The 23,524-nt window shown below is 40.7% G+C and overlaps 1 protein-coding gene across 2 annotated transcripts in view; it reads left to right on the top strand.

Annotated features, from left to right (window-relative positions):
* Positions 1-23,524, top strand: part of vps13a (vacuolar protein sorting 13 homolog A) — a 35,726-nt gene that overhangs the window by 9,426 nt on the left and 2,776 nt on the right. Inside the window, exons 25-72 of one of the 2 annotated variants that reach the window (XM_041937999.1) lie at positions 30-205; positions 346-502; positions 677-756; positions 885-944; positions 1,196-1,394; positions 1,492-1,608; positions 1,794-1,897; positions 2,052-2,219; positions 2,330-2,637; positions 2,806-2,953; positions 3,269-3,440; positions 3,737-3,861; positions 3,979-4,148; positions 4,577-4,833; positions 5,001-5,185; positions 5,305-5,448; positions 5,895-6,104; positions 6,338-6,481; positions 6,732-6,833; positions 6,938-7,090; positions 7,175-7,433; positions 7,724-7,884; positions 8,223-8,326; positions 8,445-8,757; positions 9,165-9,301; positions 9,546-9,840; positions 10,326-10,430; positions 10,623-10,769; positions 11,307-11,438; positions 11,590-11,723; positions 13,325-13,393; positions 14,981-15,113; positions 15,779-15,836; positions 16,249-16,420; positions 16,678-16,831; positions 16,967-17,113; positions 17,232-17,313; positions 17,415-17,484; positions 17,759-17,873; positions 18,025-18,138; positions 18,460-18,605; positions 18,703-18,784; positions 18,975-19,088; positions 19,326-19,401; positions 19,737-19,900; positions 20,138-20,183; positions 20,333-20,456; positions 20,862-20,976. In XM_041937999.1, coding sequence (XP_041793933.1) covers positions 30-205; positions 346-502; positions 677-756; positions 885-944; positions 1,196-1,394; positions 1,492-1,608; positions 1,794-1,897; positions 2,052-2,219; positions 2,330-2,637; positions 2,806-2,953; positions 3,269-3,440; positions 3,737-3,861; positions 3,979-4,148; positions 4,577-4,833; positions 5,001-5,185; positions 5,305-5,448; positions 5,895-6,104; positions 6,338-6,481; positions 6,732-6,833; positions 6,938-7,090; positions 7,175-7,433; positions 7,724-7,884; positions 8,223-8,326; positions 8,445-8,757; positions 9,165-9,301; positions 9,546-9,840; positions 10,326-10,430; positions 10,623-10,769; positions 11,307-11,438; positions 11,590-11,723; positions 13,325-13,393; positions 14,981-15,113; positions 15,779-15,836; positions 16,249-16,420; positions 16,678-16,831; positions 16,967-17,113; positions 17,232-17,313; positions 17,415-17,484; positions 17,759-17,873; positions 18,025-18,138; positions 18,460-18,605; positions 18,703-18,784; positions 18,975-19,088; positions 19,326-19,401; positions 19,737-19,900; positions 20,138-20,183; positions 20,333-20,456; positions 20,862-20,976 — 6,947 coding nt within the window. The remainder of the gene's footprint in view (positions 1-29; positions 206-345; positions 503-676; positions 757-884; positions 945-1,195; positions 1,395-1,491; positions 1,609-1,793; positions 1,898-2,051; positions 2,220-2,329; positions 2,638-2,805; positions 2,954-3,268; positions 3,441-3,736; positions 3,862-3,978; positions 4,149-4,576; positions 4,834-5,000; positions 5,186-5,304; positions 5,449-5,894; positions 6,105-6,337; positions 6,482-6,731; positions 6,834-6,937; positions 7,091-7,174; positions 7,434-7,723; positions 7,885-8,222; positions 8,327-8,444; positions 8,758-9,164; positions 9,302-9,545; positions 9,841-10,325; positions 10,431-10,622; positions 10,770-11,306; positions 11,439-11,589; positions 11,724-13,324; positions 13,394-14,980; positions 15,114-15,778; positions 15,837-16,248; positions 16,421-16,677; positions 16,832-16,966; positions 17,114-17,231; positions 17,314-17,414; positions 17,485-17,758; positions 17,874-18,024; positions 18,139-18,459; positions 18,606-18,702; positions 18,785-18,974; positions 19,089-19,325; positions 19,402-19,736; positions 19,901-20,137; positions 20,184-20,332; positions 20,457-20,861; positions 20,977-23,524) is intronic. The other variant, XM_041938000.1, reaches the window with a different exon arrangement.

Below are 23,524 nucleotides of genomic sequence, written 5' to 3'. Positions count from 1 at the left end.
TGTGTGTTTTTGTTTTCGTCACCCCTCAGGGTCAGAGGAAGATTTGTTCTACGATGCTCCCAGCTCTCCCATCGGCGATCGACCCTTCTTCCCAGATAATCCCATGCCGCTGCGCTACGCAGACCTACACAAAAGAAAAAGTCTTGTCAAGGAAGATGCTCAAAAGAACATGACTGACTTCATCATGACGTTTGAAATCAGTGAGGTACAGAGAGGTCTTTTTGATTAATTGTCTGACAAACATTGTCTGTTATGCATTTTTAATTCTCTCATTGTCCAATTATTCTAATCAATTCTTTTTCCCTCTACATGTTCTCTTCCTCTATGCTCACTTTGTCCGTGTAGTTTTCTGTTCAGTTGTGTCGTCTGTCTGGGACTCAGGAGGTCACGGTGCTCCACTTGGACATAGAGGGTCTGGGCACTGAACTGAAAATACGCACCTTTGACATGACATCGAACACCTACCTACGAGAGATCTGCCTCAAGTGCCCTGAATACATGGGTCAGTAGATGCTTGCAGGACCGTTTCTCAGTTTAGGAGACATTCTTTAAGACTCAAATATTTGCTAACATTTGGTAGTTACAAACATTCTAACAAACATTTGTGAATAAAGGCCAGGTGAGTTTTGACTGCAGTTTTTATATGTCATGATTTATTTGTTTGCTTCTTGTATAGATTCTGAAGAGAAGCAGGTTCAGCTGATCACAACGCTAGACAACACGGAGGTTGACCTGCTAACCCTGGAATATATTAAAGTATGTGTTATGCCATACATTAAAATCGATTAGTTTACAGTTGTTCCATAAATTGTCAGTATTCTGGATTGTTTTTTTTCAAATTGTGGTAAATGGCTTTCTCATTGAGGATTGTATGTCTTTTCTAGGCTGATAAAAATGGCCCTGAGTTCAAGTCTCAACACAACAATACAGAGCAGCTCATCAAGGTAAAGGGAACATTAATTAACTAGTGATTTAAATGTAGATTCTTCTATATTATTCTGTCCTGCTTTGTGGAATAGCTAGCAAAATTTATATCCAATGGAAGTTAATACAAATTGCGTATTTAAAACCAAACTTATCTTAACAGTATGAGTACAAGTAAGTGTAAGAATAAGAACAAATAATATGTGATGCAAAACAGATTTTATTCTTCTCCACCAACATTTTGACATTTTGGCATTGCATTCCCCATCAGGTGACCTTCTCATCCTTGGATGTGCATCTCCATACAGAGGCTCTACTCAACACCATGAACTTCCTCAACAACCTCCTTCCTCCATCCACTAAGAAAGAGGGGGGGCAGGAGGAGCTCCCGACCATCCCTGAGGAGGACGAGGCAGAGGCAGAGAGGGAGGGAGAGAAGAAGGAGGAAGCTGTTGTAACCAGGAAAAAAAGTAACTGACCTTAAAGAAGTCTGTCAGAGTTTCAATAACTTTTACACTCCAAATCATTCTTCTGTGGTCATCTTCACTACATGCCTTTTTTTCACAGGTTCAAAGAGCTCAAAGTTTGCAGATGTGGTGAATCTGCATATCAGAGCTGATCTCCGCTGTCTGAAGGTTTTCATTCGAGGAGAGAAAGCCAGGATCTCTGAGATTTCTATTGAAGGTATGGAAGTAATGCGAATGGTGTTGCATGTGTTCCACCAGTGCCCCTCTGCAAAAAGCCTCTTGCATCCCAAAGCTTTTTACTTACGGTGGTCTTATGATGTAACCTTTCTAATTTGTTCTAATGCCGGTAAGTGGAAATGCAAAGAAATGCTTTCTCACTGTCCCACTTTCCAAACCATCTAGGTCTAGTTTCTGAGGTTCTGATGAGGAAAAAGGAGATGGAGGTTCTGGCTAACCTAAAGAATATTGTGATCCTAGACTGCGATAAAGATGCACTTTACAAAAAGGTACAATCAGCATGTGAAGACTCTATGCTAATCTAGCTGGTAGCAATGTTCTTAATGTTCTCTTAACTTGTCTCTTTGTTCTGTAACTGTTGTTATTTCAGGTAAAGCTCTGATCATTTGAATTGTTCTGTTTTATCTCTCATGTATTTCTTAGGCTGTATCTATAGCGGATAAGGAAGTGTTTGCCTTCCGCATGGTGAACTATACAGATGCAACAGAAGGAGACGCCTACCTGGACATGTCTAAAGTCGACACCTGTGTCACACTGACTGTGGGATGCATTCAGGTCATCTTTCTCAACAAGTTTGTCTCCTCCATACTGGTAAGCAGTTTGTGGTGCTTTAGCAACGAGTTTTTCTTCTACATTCCACAACCAGCTCCCATTAATGTTTCTCTTATATTCTGTTGTTTTCCACTCTTTCATCCTCCCAGGCATTCATCAACAACTTCCAGGAGGCTAAAGAGGCCCTGGCTGAGGTGACAGTCCAGGCTGCAGAAAAGGCAGCATCAGGTGTGAAGGAGCTAGCAGAGCGGAGCACTCGCATTGCTCTGAATGTCCACTTCAATGCACCCGTCATCTTCCTGCCCCAGTCCTCCTCCTCCACCAATGTGATTGTAGCTGACCTTGGTCTGCTGTCTGTCAAGAACCGTTTTGCCAAGCAGCCCTTTAAAAGTGATGCTAAGATCCCGCCTGTTGTGGATATAATGACTGTGAGACTGACCGATCTCAAGATGTACAGGTCAGAGACCAGCTATCCTTAGGATGTTACAGTGAACTGTGATTAAATGTTTACCTGCCGAAAGAAGATTTTATGCAGAGTACTAAAATATGATTGATTTACATTTCCAATAATCGCATATTCTTCTTGATAACTTCTCTCATTTCTGAGTGTTTTTGATACTTCCAGGACCTCATACATAAATGAAGGTTTTCAGGGAGAGATCCAGGTGCTGAAGCCAGTCAGCCTGGACTTGGAAATCCAGAGAAATCTTTCATCCAACTGGTACCACAGCATACCTGACATAGAGATCACTGCTCATCTTAAGCCCATGAGTGTAAGTGTTGCTGTAAGGACTGACTGGTTTACAGCAAACGCAGTATTTTTTTCAGACCATTTTTTTTATTTGCACAATTAATGTCATTGCATCACTTTTTCATTTTGTTTGAAGTTTGTCAAATCTTACAGGTTAGGCTATTTTAGGATCTTATCGGTGATAGATTTTTTTTTTCATCTGTCTCTCACTGTGCTGTTTTTTTGGTCTGATATATGATCTCAAGCTTAGATAGATGCTTATGGTGAGAATCTGCATTACAAAATGTTTTCCCAAGTACACTATAGTATTGTCAGATCTTGTGTCTGTTCCCAACAGCTGATCCTCAGCCAGGATGACATGACTGTGGTCCTGAGGACTCTGAGTGAGAACTTGTCAGAGAAGTCTGATACTGTTCCACCTCCAGCTCATCCACCCACCACTGACCCCTCCTCTGACTCTGTGTCTAACAAAGAGTCACAAGGCTCTGGAACCACTGGACCACCCAGCAGTAAGGACTTGTTGTTTTGCTTGCTTGTGTTCATGTGTGTGTAGTGGTTTTAAAAATAAGAAAATTAGACAACAAACAAACTTAATGGGCTGATGAATACATTTTTGTCAGTCTTCAAAATGAAAATGAACCATTGACCACCTGACCTAGCTACAGTGTTTCCAGGACCATGAAAATCCTTGAAAACTTTTGAAACCTGAAAATGTGTTTTATTCAAATAGAAATATTTTAAACCATTGTAAACAAAAAAGAATACACCTTTTAAACATGTGGTTTGTGGTGTGATAACTCTTTAGGTAACACAGTAGTGACGGCTGCTGTTGTGGAGACACAGAAAAACAACCAGCTGAAGAACACACTGAAATTAGACTTCAAGTTCGACTCAATGACGCTGGTCTTATATAGCCCTCATGAAAATGTGGTAATGCATACAAACACACTCACACAGACAGTATGCCATGTGTAAATGTAACATGAGGCTTGTGCCTCTCCAAAGTACAAGACTTGCATCTAACACACTGTAATTGATATTATCTAGATCCAGCTGTTGGATTCACATGATGAGCAGCTAAAGTTGGCAGAGTTTACTCTGGGCACCATCTCCACCTCCGTCCACATGTTCTCCGACAGCTCCATGAAGGCCTCAGTCCGTCTGGCTGCCTGTCTTCTAGATGACAAGAGACCCAGGATCAAGATGGTCACCTCGAGGTACAAGGGACACACAGACATATGAACATATTTATCAGTATATATACTGCTAATACACTTAGTACAGTATATACTAGTTTGATTGATGAGATATTCTCATTGTCTGTCCTCAGATGCTATTTTAGCTCCTGTGTTACACAGTGTGAGTGTGAGCTTACTGACAGATTAAGAAAGCTGGTAAAGATGGAATACTAAGAAAATAGGATCAGCTGTCCCACCATGTAACACTTCACATCATGTTCAAATATAATATGTAGGACAAATTACATTGAATGTTTCTGTTCTCGCCACTGGAGATAATATTATAATCACCACTCATTCTTTAATCTCTCAGTCCCTCTTTTATATCCTTCTTTGTCTCTGACTATCTCTGACATTTATACATGTCTCTTGTTCATAACAACACCATTAAACTACATCTTCTCCAGGATGATGGCAATGCGTCCCGGTGCAGAAGAGAACATGATGGTGGAGGTGAACTACCGTCAGGGCCGTGACGGCACCACTTTGGACACAGTGGTGCAGGATGTGTACCTGTGTGCCAGCATGGAGTTCCTGCTTACTGTTGCAGATGTCTTTCTCAAAGCCACCCAGCAGGGTTTTGCTCAAGTGCCACAACCGAAGAGCAGCACTGGAGCAGGAGATAAAAAGAACATTAACTCCTCTGTCACATCTAAAGAGTCAAGTGAGTTAATCATATCAGTTATTATTTACTTCTAGACTTTTTGTGTCTATGATAACAATGAGTAATATACTGTGCATTGGAATTGTGAGTAGAGTTGAATTGAATTAATCTTCCATAATTTGTACCCTGTTGTCTTACGGCCTGAACTGATATTTTCCTCTGATTAGCTGCCACTCCAGCCGTGGTGTCAAAAACGGAGATGAATGTTTTGGTTCGTAACCCGGAGATTGTGTTCGTGGCTGACCTGACGCGTGCTGACGCTCCTGCCCTGGTGATGACCACAGAATGTGAACTAGTAATGAAAAGTGATGCAGAGGGATCACAGATGACTGCAGCTATCAGGGACCTCAAGGTTTGTATTGCCACTCAAGTGTAACTAAAAAATGCAGACTATTTAAATAATAAAAAAAGTTTTCTTGCATGCAAAAATAATTAATATAAAGTTTGTTCTGATTATGGTTGTTATTGTAGGTAGTGGCGTGTCCCTTCTTGACAGAGAAGAGGAAAAACAATGTGACCACAGTGCTGCAGCCATGTCAGGTGTTCTTCCAGAGTACTCAGTCCCCAACATCTCCTCAGGCTATGGAGGTCTCCATCAATGCACTCACACTGAAGGTAGTTGTTTTATTATTATTACGTTTTCTGAGTTCAGGAATTAAATCAATCAAATGTATCGGATCAATTTAACTGCCTCAATTTAGTTTAAAGAGACTGTAGGTCAGTCAGTAGGTCTGGTTACACCATCTTACATGTACAAAAAAGTGATGCTTATGACACCCTTCAAATGTCCTCCCTATCTTCACTTTTTTGACATCCAATATTCAGATAGACTCAGACCCCATTTGAATAATTCTGGGGATATCTGAAGATGTAAGACCTGAAAATTGCACAACAATGCTTCCTGGAAAAGAAGCATTCCAACACTATGTTTTATTATCTTTGAAGATGCTCAACAATTAAAACACCTGAAACAAAAAGAGTCACTATTTGTATAATTATAAATTGAAATTTAGCATTGAACTATAAAATTGGTATAAACAGTTTTATGCCTCTCTGCCCAGGTATCTCCTATCATCATCAACACAGTGATCACCATCCAGTCAGCACTGACTCCCACAGCGGAGACCCCCGAGGAGCTGGAAAGTCCTGTTCCTGTGGACCTGTGGGAGAAACGGGGCTGGAAGGAGCTCAAACTGTGGTTCCTAGAAGAGGGTGGGGATGAAGACACAGCATCACTGGCCCCACTGATACCACAGGGAGAGTCATTACAGGTATTTATCTGCATTGTGACTCAAAATGATTGTAGTGCATGGCTGATTGCAAGCTATAATATCATGTCAGTTATGATTTGTTTTGCAGTTTTTATTTAAGAACTTTGGCCACTTTTATATTACGAACCTCCCTTTTTTGCTGTCATATTTTATTCTATACACATAATAAAACATATTCCAGTTTGATGCATAAGAGCTGGTTATGTCATTTCATTGGCTCTTCATCCCTGCAGGTGACCATCAAGTCGATCTGTCTGACTCTGGAGGCTGGAGTGGGACACCGCACTATCCCCATGCTTCTGGCCAAGTCCTCCTTCCATGGAGATGTGACAAACTGGTCCACACTCATTAACTTACACAGTGAGCTCATCCTGGAGGTAACACACACACTACATCAACTTCCAAACCTTGATCCCAGAAGCTTTCACTGTAATAAGTAGCCCTAGAACAACATTTGACTTTCTCAGTTGCTCTCTGTGTTTTTAGACTATTCAAATATGAGGAATTTGCATATTGTTGATTGTAATATCTCAGTGTTGACCAAAATAATAGGGATTATGATTTTTGCCATAATCAAGCAGCTCTACTGTAAAGGTTACTGAAGTTTTCTTGTTGAATTGGTTTTAGGTTCACTATTACAATGAGGTGATGGGAGTGTGGGAACCACTACTGGAGCCCCTAGAAGATGAGACAAGAGACGGTTTCAGACCATGGAGACTTGAACTGAAGGTACTGATGTGTAAAACACATGCACATATAGACAGTATATGTATACTCACACATGCACACACACGCACACTTTTACTATACTATTTTTATTATCCTATAACCAGATGAAGAAGAAGCCAGTGAAGTTCACAGGTTTGACAGATGAAGTGGATTACAACGTCCCAGACTATAAGACCGTCATCATCATCAGCAGTAAAGACCAGCTCAACATCACCCTCTCCAAATGTGGACTGGCCATGCTGAGTAATCTGGGCACAGTAAGAGAAGGGCTGGAATAATTTTAACTGGAAGTCTAAAGGTGGACGGTCATTTGTAACGCTCACATTCTTGCCTTTTCTCAGGCATTTGCAGAGGCTGCCAAGCAGACAGCTGACTCCTTCCAGAAAGATGAAGCTCCCTTTGTTGTGAAAAACCGCCTGGGTTTGCCGGTGTCCGTCCACCACAGTGAGATGTTTTGTCCAATCGGCCAGCAGAGCACCAACTACACTGTGAGGCTGCAGGATGGGGAAACCCTCGGGATGGATTATTCAGCCACAACGGACTCAGACCAGTTCTCGGCCATGATCTCCTTGAGTGGAAAGGACTACTACATACAGCCTAGTAAGTTCACCTGTATACACAAATACTGTCAATAGTTTCAATATCACCAACCCCACATTGCTGTCAGCACTATTAAGTTATACACACACCTTACAGTATACTCCATTTGTGTTTCATCCCTTTCAAACCAACATGCTTTTTGATCGACACTAAAGGGCGATTTCATTTTCAAATGATGACCTAATGGATGTTGTCTGTTATTTTTGGAAAAATCATCATCATCATCATCTTATATAAGCAAAATGCCAACACAAAATCAATACACATATGATGTCCTCTGCCTTCTCCAGCTCCGATGGGCCACACCTCAACCAGTGTGATCCCCCTGATCAAAGTGGGCAGGGGAATGTACAGTGTAATGCACAAAGACTCAGGAGTCACTCGTTTCCTGGTCTGTCAGATTTACTCTGTGGAGGGCAGCAAGTACATCAAGATCCGCTCTCCCTTCCAGGTATTTAATTGATTGTCTCATACATGTGAACACATTTTCCTGTTTATCTTATCTGTAAAATCTAGTTTAGGGCATGTTGTAGTAAAATAAATTACCCTCTCCCTTCAAGATGTATTTATCCCCTACTGGATCTCCTCTTAACTTCATTTTTTAAGATAATGAAATATGTAATAATGTCAAATAACCAGACGGTTTAGGCTTCTGTCACTGTATAACGAGACATGACTCCAAAACGTTTAATTCCTTTCAAAATGAATGACAATAAGCAGCATTTCCAGACGTAGCTCTTTATGTATTAAACTCTTACATCTTAACTTCTTTTCTCTCCTTTCTTGCAGATCATCAATCATTTCTCAGTCCCATTCAAAGTTTTTGAAGGATCAACATGTCTGGGTACAGCTCTCCCTACTGAGGAGTTCTGTGTGCCTCTGGACTCATACAGGTGAGGGCAAACACATGATCACAAATCTGCATACAGTCTTTTTTTGTCTCCTTTTCTCTCTGTTACAAACTCAGCTTATACTCCTTCACCCACTTCTACTCTCTGCTGCCCCCTTCAGGTCTGAGCTCAGCCTCCAGCCGATAACAGAGGATGACGCTGACAATCAGGGTGAGCAGTTTGAGTGCTCAGAGGGCTTCAGTTACGAAGACGTCAGCAACCAGCAGCCCGAGACCCGCCTCCAGCAGACCTGCCGTCGCCGCGGAGATGAGGGTGGTGTGCTGATAGTCAACATCGTGCCAGTAAAAGATGCTGTGACATTCAAACACACTGGAGGTGTTGGGGAGAACTTTGATGTGCCCTTTGTGCTTCACCTGTGGCCTACCATCCTGCTACGCAACCTGCTGCCTTACCCCATCTCGTACAAACTAAAGGTACGATGTTTCTGGTAATCACTACTCAGGCTGGCCTTGTAGATTGAAAAGGAACATATGGGGTGGGGTTACTTGTTTCAGGGCGCTGCAAAATACAAATTGTGCACACTTTATGGCAATACATTGCTGTATTCCAAACTGTATAGTAAGTGGTTTGCAAAGACTGCTATACTCAAGTTGCATAAGCAGAGGTATGCTGTCACAGCAGGTAAGTCATACAGTAATGTTTTTACAATAGGGACATTTTAACTGAAGAACTTTGTTACGACATTGACATTTGAGACTTGAGAGATGGCTGCTTAATGGAAGAAATAAACACTGCATCCATGTTAGCTTGTTTTGGTTTTTGGTTATATTTTTCACACCACTGTTGTACTCAGCGTTCTTCTCTGCCTGCTGCTTAACAGGACAGTGGAGTCTCTCCCCCTGAGGCCACTCTGAACCCAGGCCACTCTGCCCAGCTTCACACTGCAGTCATCAACCAGTCAAGTCTCAGTCTCTGCCTGCTGAACTACTTGGCTCAGGACTGGTCTTCTGAGTACAGGTTTGACTATAATTTCATTTCTAGTTGATATTTCACTTCCCGTCATTGTTGTGTCCTTGTTTTCTACGTATTGTAAGCATATTGGTCATAGCTAACAATTGAAAAAGCTATTCTGTTTATAGGTGGGCCATAGTTCCCACATAGTATGTTTTTAAGAACATAGCAGAGGTAGAGATAGAAATTAATCATCATCTTTATTGTATAAAGGGAAAATCACTTGCCCTCTGTAATTCTCATCATACAGTCTCCACAGTGATCAGGAAGAGATCACCTTCATAGTGTTCCAGTCTCTGCGAGAGGATGACGAAGATGATGGCATAGGGACAGAGAGGAAGAGGGCTGAGTTGGACATAGCAGTGCATGTTAAATATGACCTGGGACAAACAGTGGTTGCTATCCACTCCCCATATTGGATGGTGAACAAGACAGGCAGGTTACTGCAGTACAAGGCCGACGATATCCACCGCAAACACCCGCTGGACTATGACATGCCCCTGCTCTTCTCCTTCAAGCCCCGTTACTTCCTGAGAAACAATAAGGTAAGAGGGAGTTAGAGTTATGTAAAAGAAAAGAGCTTCTTCATGTTTTCTCACGTGTTAGTGCAACACTGTAGTGTCTTGTTTGTTATTTTTTTTTATAAGAACCCCCCCTAAAGATATAACTTCATATTCTCAAATATGCATGTATCTCTAATACACGTAAGTGTTAAAGAAATCCTTTTGCAGAACATTAACTCCTACAAATGTCGGAGAGATACCGGAGAAATAATTTGACAGGTTTTTCAATTCAATCATTCAATGAATAACTCAGACTCAGTAGTTTAGTCATGCACAACCCTTGAGTACTGTAGCCCTTAGGCCAGCTTGAAGTTAGTGTTTCTTTGTTTTTACTCTGGAATATTGAGTGCAATACAGCACAATACAGTACAGCACACAATTCAGTATGTGATTCCAAAGATCCACATCCATAACCTCTTGCTGTTATTTCTTATTGTATATGATTGTGATTTTCTTTCATCCCTTAGGTGCGTCTGATGATCTCAGACAGTGAACTCTCCGATGAATTCTCCCTGGACACAGTTGGTAGCCATGGAGATGTCAAATGTAAAGGCCGATACAAAGATTACCTGGTAAGATTTAGCCTCAGAGGTTGATACTCAGATATAAATAAATTCAGACTTACTGTCACATAAGCTTGATTTAAAGAGTTAAATGTTTTGGGTGAAATTGTAAATTACTTTTTTATGTAACTGAGGAAGTTCTTGTTGTTTAGACGGTGCATAATCGTCTTTTTTTTGTTTGTGACATCTGTCTGACCTCAGGTTGGTGTGAAGATTGACGCCAGCAGTTTCAGTCTAACCCGCATCGTGAGCTTTGTGCCGTTTTACATGCTGGTCAACAGAACCAAGCACAGCGTCTTCATATGTGAGGAGGGGCAGGACAACTGGACCGAAGCTCAGCCAGAACAGGTCAGAACCAAACCAATTATTGTTCACACCAGTTCTTTCTTGTACACGCACTTTTTCCAAATACTGCTGCTTTGCACCCAGTGAATTATACTTACACTTAAATGCTGTATACATTCTCTGTCATGGCAGCAACAACTGAATAATACCAAGCAACCTGACAGTTGGACATTTTGACTCACTAATGTCAAGTACAGTTAAAATATTAGTAATTGTTAAAATGTTAAACAGTTCAGTTGTTTTTGACTTTTGAATGAAATGCCTGGATCAGGAAGATATGTTATTGATTATAGATGTACAGTAGATCGGTGTACAGGATGTTGAAGATATTTGGTATTCACAGCTTTAACGTTCTGAAATTATTTAAATGTGATGAATCAAAATATAGTCAGAATTTTAGATTGCCAATATTTGCCAGAATTGGCAAACAGACTGACTGACCTTTGATGATAAAATATTTATTGATTTACTGTGTAACATTAGCCTGTGAAACCTTGACTGTACAGTTTTATTAAAGGTTTTGTTTTATTCCACATTTAGTCAGCCATTCCCTTCTGGCCTGAGAATGACACCAAGCGGCTAAAGATCAAAGTAGAAGGTTGTTTATTACCTCCACGGACTATTGACTTCACACGACCAGAAAACTGCCTATTGCTGCATCTGGACAACTCTGTAAGTAGAACATAAGTGTATAAGAACATAAGATAATTTATTACAAGGTGCACTGTTTCTGTCTGTGATAAAAGTTAGTGTTCAGGTATATATGCTGACAGTGGCTTCAGAGCATTTATTAAACCCTTGCACTATAATTTTTTTTCTGCAGGTGGGTGGGATCATTGTAGATGTGAACCTATCAGAACACTCGGCCACAATCAGATTCTCTGAGTACCACGACGGTGCGGCCCCTTTCCTGATTATCAACCACACGAAAGATCAGACTCTGCAGTTCCATCAGAGGTGAGAGAACAAAGACAAAACCATGCCGTTTTGTGTCAGTTCTATTACACAAACACACAAACACTGTATTAAGGCCATAACACATAGAAAAAAACATTTTTTTTAGAAAGAACCTGTGTACATCAGGGTGAGGAGAAAGAATAGAAGTTAGATATTGAACATGATGGAGATGAAACATGTCAACATGGTTCATCATCATGTCATCAAACAGAGTAAGGAGACAGAGAGTGGATGAGAAAGTGAGGGAAATGTAGTGACGATGGATTTCACTGATTTTAGTGAAGTAAACAAAATTATTGAAGGAAATTCTGTCCGTGTCATCTTCAGTTTAAGTGTTAGTTGAAAACATTCTTTGCGCAATATTTCCTACTGCTTTATATTACAGTGCTTCTTTGGCGTAAGTGTTGTCTGTGAATGTGCTTTCAAAGTGTTTCAAGTTCCATTGTAATTATGTCGTCGATGAGCCACATTCGCAGTAAGATGAGGAAGTGCACAATCTAGTGTATACAGAAAATTTCTCAAAGATCAAAGTAGGATGTTTAGCCAGTTGTACCGTGCCTATCCATTCAGCTTCTGTTTTCTGCTCATTTTTATCTCAGCAATTTTTGTTACATCTGTGCACCAGCAAGGAGGAATTATGTTTTTGGGTTGTCCATCTGTACATGTGTACATGCGTCTATCCATCTGTCCCATTTTCATGAACACGATATGTCAGGAATGCCTGGAGCAAATTTCTTTAAATTTGGCACAAATGTCCACTTGGACTCAAGGATGAACTGATAAGCATTTGGTGGTCAAAGGTCACTGTGACCTCACAAAACACATGTGTGACCAGTAATGCATATGCTAATTCAAAGAAAATTTTGCACAAATGTCTCACAGGATAAAATGATGAAATGTTGACAATTTATATTCAAAAGGTCAAAGGTCAACTTCACTGTGACATTGTTATGTTTTGCAGAAACACTTTTCTGGCCAATATTGAGCACCATAACTCAGGAACAGAAGGGCAGATTGTGACCATATTGGTGACACTAATCTTGGGTGTCCACCTTGAAACTGTGCTGATTGTACAAATATTCTGTGCTGCTGGGTTGAAGATAAGCATGAAGCATCCACATTTTACAATTTGTAGCTTCGCAGCAACATCTGTGTTTGAAGCATTGTAGTCCACCACAAGCTCATTGGTTTTGCTGATATTGAGCTTCAGGTCATTGTCGTTCCACCATGTGATGAAGCTCTCTAGCAGTCCTCTGTACTCCTCTGGAAAAATAGAGAAGACAGCATGTTTCTCACTGGGAAATATTCACTTGGTTTCATACATGTCAATACAGTGACAACTTCCATTTCACCAAAAATACTCATAATATATTTTATTAAATTCCTTCAGAGTCTTCACTGTCTATATTATAAGACTCAGACAGACATGGATGTAAACTGTTCTTCAAGCACAACATTCACATCCCTTTGATTTTTTGCATGTTTGTTGAGTGCCAATACTCTTTTCCCTTGTTGCAACAGCCTTAAACAATTGCATTAATGATAACAGTGCTTGTTTTTGCTGATAATGATTTATGTTTTGTGTGTTGTGGGTCATGCAGCGCCCGGACAGAATCCACGTGGGTGGCTGACGAGCTGCTCGACCTCTCCTTCTCAGTGGAGGAGGACAGGTAGAAAGATGTGAAAAGGGGAAACTCTTTTGACACACTCTAAACTCAGGAAAAGACTGAGAATTAGGAATGGGAGGGGAGAAAAAGAGCAAATGAGGATCTGAAAGGATCATCTGAAAGTGCTGCATTAATTGTTTATTGCTGTATGTAGATGCCAAATGATTTTTACTAGAAAATAGGGAAGTTGGGTTGCCAGATTTCTCCTTCACAGGAAAATATATGTGTGTATATGTTATAAAGATATACAGAACATACAGTTTGGGAATTTGGTCTTCTGCTCTCACTGTGTGTAGGTGCACAGCTACACCCTGAGCTAAACACACATCCAGTAAAGGTTGTGAATAGCAGTTAGCCTTTGAGGTTTTTCACTGGAAGTCGTGAAACTGTGAAAACAGTATTGGATGACGAATTCAATGATAGTGATTACAAATCCCAAAAATATTAAATGACATAAAGGTGACCACTCTTGTGCACACATACTCCACGAGAGTAAAAGTGAAAAGATTAAAATACACAGCAGAGTTATTTACAATGTTGTCTGAGCAACACAGTAGCCTCACAAACTGTAGTTAGTTAGCATAACAGCTAGCTTTTGCAAAATGAGGACTTGGGGATGACACCAGTTGGAAGAATGAAGTACAGAATGAAAACGCAATTTACAAGGCAGGCAAGAGCAAACACAAATGGTGCAGCACGTATATATGAATTGGTTTAACGTTAAACGGCGACTGCCACAGTCACTTCAATGTGACAGCACACTTGAGTGCAGAGTGTGGTTAGATGAAGAGTGCAGGTAAAGGATAAGTAGAAGAAGACTGCTTCCACTCTGATCCTGGTTTGTCTGTGTAATCTGCTCCGAAACCTTACCAATGGGAAATAAATGCTGTATAGACCAAGTAAAAATTATATCATGTGACACATACTTTTCACCTCTCTTTTTATTGATCGGCTATAAATGTACACAAGTCTAAAATGTTTCAGGACCATTGGTGTAGAGTCAAAGGAGCAGGTTAGACATCTAAACCCATGTACTCATTGATTACTGTGTTCCTTTGTTCTTCTATCAAGTATTAATCATCTTTACTTGTAGAAATACTAGTTTTGAATGCCGCTGACTGGACGGGATTTTGCCCGTGGAATCCAACCTCCCGATTCCTCCAGTAGTTCTGTTGCCTTGTACTCTCTTGTTTTTCACCTCCATCTGTAGATTATGGCTTCGTTCATTTTCTTATGTCTGCTTCATCTCGTCCGAATCGAGATCAGTATCAAAGTCAACATGCATATTTAAACCGTCTTTCTCCAGGGGAGGTCTTTGGGACTTTGGCTGTCGTACTGTCATATACGGTCATATTTCTGTCTGTTTGTGGGAGTTGTTTGTTTCCTTTGTCAGACAGGTACTTTGGATTGGATGGTTGTCATGGCGGTAGATTCTTGGTGGCTGGGCTCTGTTGTATCACTGTACTGCCATCTGTCATTGTTTGCTTCCTGTCATCTCAAATCGTGGAATATTTTGTGATTTGTTGCAGTTTTAAGCAATGCTGACGCATACAGCATGTGTGTGACTGGGTGGATGTTGTGTGTGTGCAGCTCTCAGAAGGAGGCAGAGCAGGAGGAGCTGGAGGCTGGGAAAGCTGTGCACTACACCTGGACCGAACCCACCGGCTCCCGAGAGCTTTGCTGGAAGTGTGGTGCTTACAGCGGGAAGCTGAAGAGTGAGGAGGTACTGTACCAGACACACAGTAATGTTTGTGTTTGAGGAATGACAGTATTTATTAATATGTCTCTTTACTCAACAGACACCTAAACTTCTCACCTTGTCAAAAGAAAAGGTGCTTCTGACTTTGCCTTTCAGCTGATAGCAGGACTCAATCTTCTTTAGGCATTGAAGCAAAATTTGTTGCCTTACATAGACCTTTTAGACATCACACTCAGTACTTTTCTCATGCTCAAGTAACAAACATGCCCTTCATTGATCAAGCCCTGTGCTGTTAGCGGCAGCGTGTGATAGTAATAAGCCCATTTATTTAATACATTGCGTATACCCACCTGAATGTCTCTGTGATAATGTTCATTGTTATTAAGGTTTAATTCACTGTGTTGCGCTTTATCTGTCTCATAAAATAACATTTCGATTCTCAGTCTTATAGTGGCAGTGGATGCTATTGCTGACTAAATGCCAAACCATGCAGGTTGCAATCTGTAGAATTAGAGTTGGTCTAGATCATCCATTTTTCTGCCTCTCTTAGGAGCGTATAATAATCTATTGCATATAGTGTTAATTGTCAGCACAGTTTCTTGTGTTTTAGATGTGAACACAATTGTCACATGAGATCCTATGATGTTTCATTTAACAGTATTTGCATTTGCCTGCTCTTGTGTCTTCAGGACCTGCGTGTGGACATGAACAATGAGGGAAAACTGTTTTTGATCTCCTTTTATGAAGGTATGGCACAAAGGGCTTGAAGTTCAATCTCAGACCATGTCAGTGCACTCTGTAATTTTGTTTTACATAGTCTTACATTCACTTACAATGATCTTCACAATTGGCAGTTTATTGTCAGTGCATGTATGTTGCGTTGTGCTTGTGTTCATCCGTGATGAATTTAATGATGAATTGCTGACTCTCACTTTGGAGAGACACAGTCAACATAGCAGCACACCTGTACAATCAAACTATAGTTAACATGCAGTATCACACTGAGATCTACTGCATAAACAAAAAAACATACAGCCCTGCTTCTTCACTGTCTCTTCAAATCTCTCCTGGAGCGGAGGGGTAAAGGCATAAGACGAATTTTCCTCTGGAATAAATAAAGTTTTGAATCAGTATTTTTGGGTTTGTTGTTGATCCAAAGGTCTCCAGCGCGTTGTGCTGTTCACTGAGGAGCAGCGCATCTACAAGCTGCTCTGTGAGAGCGAGAAGGCGCAGCTGGCTGAGCAGGAAATCATCTTGTCTCTACAGAACGTGGGCGTGTCTCTGATCAACAACAGCAGCAGCCAGGAGGTCTCCTTCATTGGGATCACGAGGTAAATAACCAGCAACACAAGCATGTACACATACACAGAGATAATTAAAAGCACAAAACCTGACCAGCCCAAGCCCGTGGGGCATGTGTTCATGTTATGACCAAGGCTCACGGCCAGTTCAGTACATTAAAATGTGTTTTAGCAGAGGTTAACAATGTTAAATGTTTTGTACTGTGGAATGCTGTTAAATGCGTATGGATTTACATGACTTTTGGCCCGTCCTCATTAATCCTGCAGTTTCTCTTTTCTCGTCATAGCTCTGATGTGGTGTGGGAATTAAAGCCTAAGAAGAAGAATCGGTGGAAGACTCTGAGCACTAAAGAAACTGAGATGCTGGAGAACAGCTTCAGAGAATACACTGAATCTGGGCCTGTAGACTGCGGCATCGTCGACCTGGAAAACAACTTCCAGGTTAGAGAATAAATGCTGTACAATCAGCTTTCCTGATTTGAAATAGTAACAGCTGCAGGTGGTTAATTGATAATGAAAGTAATCATTAGTTGCGGGCCCCTATTTGTTCAACTGTGTGATGTAATTGTCTTTCAGGTGTGCTTTACTCCCAATGGCGTGGATATGCGGATGCTGCAGCCGTGTGATGCTCCTCTCAGGAGGCACTTCCTGCCTGGGGTGAAGGTGGAGTACAGTGTCTCACCACGACAGAGTGCCTACCGTGTCCAAATCCACCGCATTCAGGTGAAGTCATATAACAAAATATCTCCATTACCTTCCTCACATTTGTTCATTAGTATATTTTGCCTTAGTTACTTTTTCCTATCCACTGGTTTCAAGCAGACACCCTTTTGTCCTACAGATCCAGAATCAGCTGCCAGGAGCCATCTTCCCCTATGTTTTTTACCCTGTAAAACTGCCCAAATCTATCACCATGGACTCAGGTCTGTTAATCCACATCCAGTCGTGTTTAATTCAGCGTTTTGTGCTCTTTATTTGCAATATTTCAGAGTGTAATATGATTTTATTTTTATTTTTCTTGCAGAACCCAAACCTCTAACTGATATCAGCATTGTTACCAGAACGGCAGGGCACTCTGATATCTCTCGCATCAAGTACTTGTTATTCCAGAGTCTTTTTCTGTTGTTTCTGATGCACTGAGCTGTATTTTTGCTGTGTTTTCCATTTTCTAATTTATTTTTCCTACCTTCAGAAGGCAAGAGTTGTGCTTTGACTCTGATTCTGATCTGCCCCTACAATCAAATTGGCTTGAACCATTCATATTTGAAAATGCTTTTCATATCAGCCGCATGCTGGCATAGAATTTCTGCATCAACTGTTTTCTCAGTTTTGCTTCTAAATGGTGATGGGAATGTCTGTGCACAACAGGTACTTCAAAGTGCTGATTCAAGAGATGGATCTGAAGCTTGATCTGGGCTTCCTGTATGCCATCCTGGACCTGTTCACACCTGAGAATGCCAGCATCATGAGCTCAGAACAGGAGGTCAGATACTCACATATCAAACCTCTGTGTTTTGATCAAAATTTGTGATTGCATTAATATAATCTTTAGTGACTTGAAGAGTCATTGAGATCCTGTTGTGTTTTTGTGCCTCTACATTTATATTCCTGTGTATTTGTTCTTATTCCTCTAGGTGGAGCTGTTTGAGAAGGACATAGAATATATCAAAACAGAACTAAATGATGTCTCTGCTGCTGACACCTCTCCCATCAGCCTGTATGAATACTTCCACATTTCTCCCATCAAGGTTTGTGCAGTGTATCTGTAGGTAATGCAAAAATAAGGATGAATATTAAGCAGCAAATTTCTTACAACTCTAATTCCAAAAACAGAATGAAGTCATTTACAGACGGACTGTGGGAACAGGGTCCCAACTTTTTTGGGGGTTGTAATTGAGACCACCTTTGTCTTCTTCATCTCTGCAGCAACAGCATGATTTTAAAAAAAGTTAAATAAAAAATTCACTGTTAAAATGGAAAAAAGCTTGACCCAAACAGCATCGAGATATTTCCACAAGGCGCAGATACTTTACGAATTTCCATGCTTAGTCATGTTTTTGTTTACGCAGCTGCACCTGAGTTTCTCTCTGAGCACTGGAGGAGAAGACGGCCTGAAGGAGGTGAGAGACAGAGAACTCATTCCTGTCCAGTCCCTCAACCTGCTGCTGAAGAGCATCGGCGCCACGCTCACTGATGCACAGGACGTCGTCTTCAAGTACGAAAACATGCAAAGGCCTAAACAGAAAACACATATTCATTTACTTTTGTGCGATTTGCTTCTGCTACTTGGCTGATTCTGTTATTCATTTCAGGCTGGCCTTCTTTGAGTTGAACTTCCAGTTTTGTACCACCCAGCAGCTACAGTGGGAGGTCATCAGACATTATTCCAAACAGGTAACACACACACTCACACGACACTGACAAAGACATTGCAACTGTCTGCAGCAGTCGCCAGTGGAGTATTTTACATATGTCATTCATTTATGTACCCATCAAGGCATTAAGTATGAAAAATTGTGCAGAATTAAACCAAGACCAACCAGGGGCTGGCTAGCTTACCAGTTTCTATATATGCGTATTTCAGGCTATTAAACAGATGTATGTGCTGGTGCTGGGCCTGGATGTTCTTGGAAATCCTTTCGGACTGATCAGAGGACTGTCGGAGGGAGTGGAAGCCTTCTTCTATGAGCCCTATCAGGTAGAAATGTAATGCAAGTACTGATGCGTGCTAAAATAATCAATGTTGTGGCACTGAAAAATGTTAAGTGCTCCTTATTTAAGGTGAACACTTACATGATCTCTCTCTCCCTGAGTATATTTTAGGACTCTACAGATTGTTAACAGCTATTAAAGACAAAACATTAGGTTTATGTTAACATTTACAACAGTGCCTTTATGTGTTCTTTGTGTTTAACTGTTATCTGTGGTTTTCCAGGGAGCCATCCAGGGGCCTGAGGAGTTTGTTGAAGGAATGGCTCTTGGGGTGAAGGCTCTGGTGGGAGGAGCTGTAGGTAAGCACAGGCTCATAGAAAAATGATATCTGTAGAAAGGAATTGCCCACATTTAAAAGTGAACTGGCAACTTTTCTGTTTTCTCAGGCTTATGATTAATTATTGTGTGTGTGTCTGTGGGATGATTGTGTGGTTCGTCAATGTCTTTTGGAGGGTGGGTGGTGGTCAGTCTTATCTTGTATTTTATTGTATATATTCTCATGTCTCACACACTTAAATAAAAAGTACATTTAGCTTACCTGTAAGTAGTAACAGTTTCTCTCACTAACAACTCAAACAAAAAATAAACATATTAAAGAGTTTTGTAACTATAAATACTTCTATCTGCCTTCCAGGGGGTATAGCAGGTGCAGCCTCCAGGATCACAGGTGCCATGGCAAAGGGTGTTGCTGCCATAACGATGGATGAGGAATACCAGCAGAAGAGACGAGAGGCTATGAACAAACAGCCCAGTGGCCTCAGAGAGGGGCTGACCAGAGGTGGAAAGGGATTAGTGTCTGTACGTACTCAAACCTTTGTTGATCAGCAGAAAATGTACATTTGCCACGTGTTTTTAAGTGTAAGAATGTAAAGTAATGGCCTAAATCACATTGTCTCTTACAACTCTCATTCATGTCATTTGACAGATTTACTAGTAAGAATTAGCCACAGGCCTGAAAGGGGGTCTGCCAATAGGAATTCTGCTATAATGAAAGAAGTGCTGCTCCCTGCTAATATTGTTGTGTTTTCCTTTCAGGGATTTGTCAGCGGGATCACAGGGATTGTTACCAAACCTATTAAAGGTATGTTGAATTTGACCCTCATACAGATTTTAGTCACAACATTTTGCACGTGCTGATATGAAACTCTCATGGCCAAAATAATATACCATTATATACTGTAATGTGTGGCCAGCTTTCTGGTGATTTTTGATGGTGTGTTATTTTTGCAGGAGCCCAGAAGGAGGGTGCAGCAGGCTTTTTTAAAGGTGTTGGGAAAGGTCTGGTCGGTGCCGTAGCCAGACCTACAGGAGGCATTATTGACATGGCCAGCAGTACTTTCCAAGGGATCAAGAGGTGTGTTCATCTCTGTGTGCATGCATTCCCATTGAAGTGCTACAGTCTGCTTGTGTTTACGGTAGCAGTGTATATACAGATAAGTGGCGTGTATGTTTGCACACTCAACATCTGGCCTCTACACAGTACTTGTTTTTTGCCGTTTGCCAGTTTTAGAACATGCAATTCATTTAACATCTAAACTATATTTAAAAGTACTTGCATAGTATGAGGAAGAAATATAATTATAATTATTTGTAGCATACTGTTTTTTTCAGAAATAAATCATGTACAGTAAATATACAAAGAAAAAACAGCTGTTTAGCACAGTTGGTCATTGGGCTATGGCAGAAGCTATTTAGCAGAATATGTCCCTGTTCTGTTTGTACATGCAGTACACATTGGTGTGTCTTGTCTCCTTTTTAGGGCAGCAGAGACTTCACAAGACATTGAATCACTGCGCCCTCCTCGCTTCATCCACGAGGATGGTGTCATACGACCATATAAGGAGAGGGAGGGCCTCGGCAGTCAGATGCTCCAGGTAGGGCAAAAAAATCTCTGCATCATCAACTCTCCATAGTCAGACCTGGGCAAATAACTGTCGATTAATATTCTTCTTTAACTTAGATGAGGAAAATCTCTATTTAACATTTACTTTAATGTGGTTGAATATTGTTTTGTCTGTCTTATCTTTTTTTATCATTTCTGTGACTTTACTGTGCATGAAGTGACACATCCATTATGCAGTCTTAACAGTTTGCCCCGGTTTGTTAGTGGAGATGTGTGTTCATGCAGGCACATGCACATTAATTTCTTCCAGGAAAACCTTTTTTTAAACCACCCTCCCTTCCGTCTGCTTTATTTTAATTAACATCAAACCTTTTATGTATTTTAGCAATTATATCAGGCTTTCTTGTTTATGGATCCTTAGAGAGCAATTCAGCTCAATTCTCAGTGACTAATCCACCAGTGTGTCTGTGTGTAAGAAGGTAAAAAATTAATTTACGACCAAAATAAATAAGCAAATGCAAAAGAAGAAATAAATCTGAGAGCGCCTTCAGTTGCAAAGCAGCAGTTGTTGTTCAGGTGGATGTTTACACTCATTCAAACAGGAAAATTAGGTGTTTTACTGCAGCAGAGCTTCTGTGCAGTGTAGCTCCCTCACTTTTTTTTTCTTTTGCACCGTTACTGAAATACCGTGATTGGTTTAGTGCCGTGTAATGTAGAGCATTGACTTTGTTTGGCAAATAATGCTGCATCCGAATGCAAGTGTTGTCCTCAAGGTTTCTCCGCAAATATATCTTGCAGCCATATTGCTGATTCGCACATTACCCTGAGTGTGGTTCAGAGTCAGTGTGTCAGTAGCATGGGTTTCTCAATTTTGTAGATTTTAGCGCAGCTTCAAAGTGTTTAAGTTTTGCTTTATTTAAGATATGAGCTTTAAACGGGGGGTGATTGTTTTTGTAATGATTAGCTGTCATGCTGGACGGACTGGGTCGAAGTTTCTGCCTCCGAGGCTCAGGTCAGAGCTACACTAGAGCTTGGCTAATAGTAAAGCTGTCTTTTGTAGGATTACCCCTTCAACGTACAAATAGGTGACAAATTAAAGTGTCTTAGTGAGGCGTCGGGATCTTCCAGGGTGTTCATCTTGGTCGAGATCTGGTGAATGTAAAGGCCATAGCATGTGATTCATTTTCATTTTGATCAAATCACATCTCATGACCTGCGTTGAAGCATCTGAATTCATCATGTTTCTCATGTCATGTTTTCTTTTTGTTCAGGTTTTTCCTTTAATTTGTCACCCATCTGTATCCCCAGCTTTAGAGCTAGGCTAGATCGAGAGATAGATAGATGGATAGATGCATAGATAGATAGATAGATAGATAGATAGACTTTATTTATCCCAAGCTGGGAAATTGCAGTGCAGCAGCAGCATTACACACAGTGAAATAAGACTATAAAGAACAAACTATACATAATAAAATATCCAAATAGCGAGCAGTAAAAAGATTATATACATAATAATAATAATAATAAAATAGCAAAATAGTAAACGGTAGTAATGAAAAAGTATTGCACAAAAAAGAATATCTACAGCATATGGCAGTGTGTAGAAAATAAAGTGGAGCGTGACTTTAACTATAACACAGTGAAAAAAGAGAAAAGAGTGAAAAATTGTAGGCTTGTGTGTATATGGATCTGTTAGTGACAGATTATTCCACTTATGCCAAATTATGATTAATGACAAGAATAATATAACTACAAATCACATTGGATGCCACATTTCATGCCTGCTTTTATGTTTTTCTGTCGATGGTTAACTCGACATCAGGTACATTGTGACCGACTTAAACTGACTTTATACTTCAGCTGGAAAACTTACTGGCCTTTAGACAAAAACAGAAAGAAGAATTACGTTTACAACAGAATAAAGTTCCACCAGTGCTCTTCACATAAGATAATGGAATTACTGCATCAAGGTTTTGAGCTTCATCCCATTTAAAGGCAATGACATTCGCGCTCATACAAACAGCTGCACCTGGCTAGAGCCATGCAGTGTAGACTAGAGAGCCGAACATGTCGGCATTTGCAGCACATGTTCCACAAGGGTTCCGAGAGGAGGGAAAAACACTAGTTTTTTAACGCAACAAATCTTATACAGTTATGCACTATGAGCTTTGGACTATCAAATCGTCCATCTTTGCTCACGGCATCTTAGCCTTTCAGGTGTGCATAAACTACAGGTTCTTTCCATGAGAAGCAGGTAATCAGTTATCGTATTCTGCAAAAACGAAATCCATATTGTGCATCCCTTAACCAGATAAGATTAATATAAACATATATTTCCTTGACTAACACTCAAAGCCTTGCTGAACTCACTCCACACATCCCAGCGTTGCTCTCTGGGTAGAAACAGGCTTTTGGCGCTCTGTGCTCTGACCCTCACTCTTCTCTCTTGTCATGTCCACAGAGGAGATTGGCCTACAGTGATTGGTGTAGAAGTGGCTCAGAGGATGAGGGTGATGAGGAAAAGTGACAGCTGTAGTGTAGCCTTGATGTTCTGTCTGTAGTCTGTCCGCTGTCTGTCG

This window comes from Chelmon rostratus, chromosome 5 (genome assembly GCF_017976325.1).
Source record: "Chelmon rostratus isolate fCheRos1 chromosome 5, fCheRos1.pri, whole genome shotgun sequence".
Lineage (NCBI taxonomy): Eukaryota > Metazoa > Chordata > Actinopteri > Chaetodontiformes > Chaetodontidae > Chelmon > Chelmon rostratus.
Note: the sequence above shows the minus strand (reverse complement) of the source record. Positions and strands in the feature narration are given on the sequence as shown.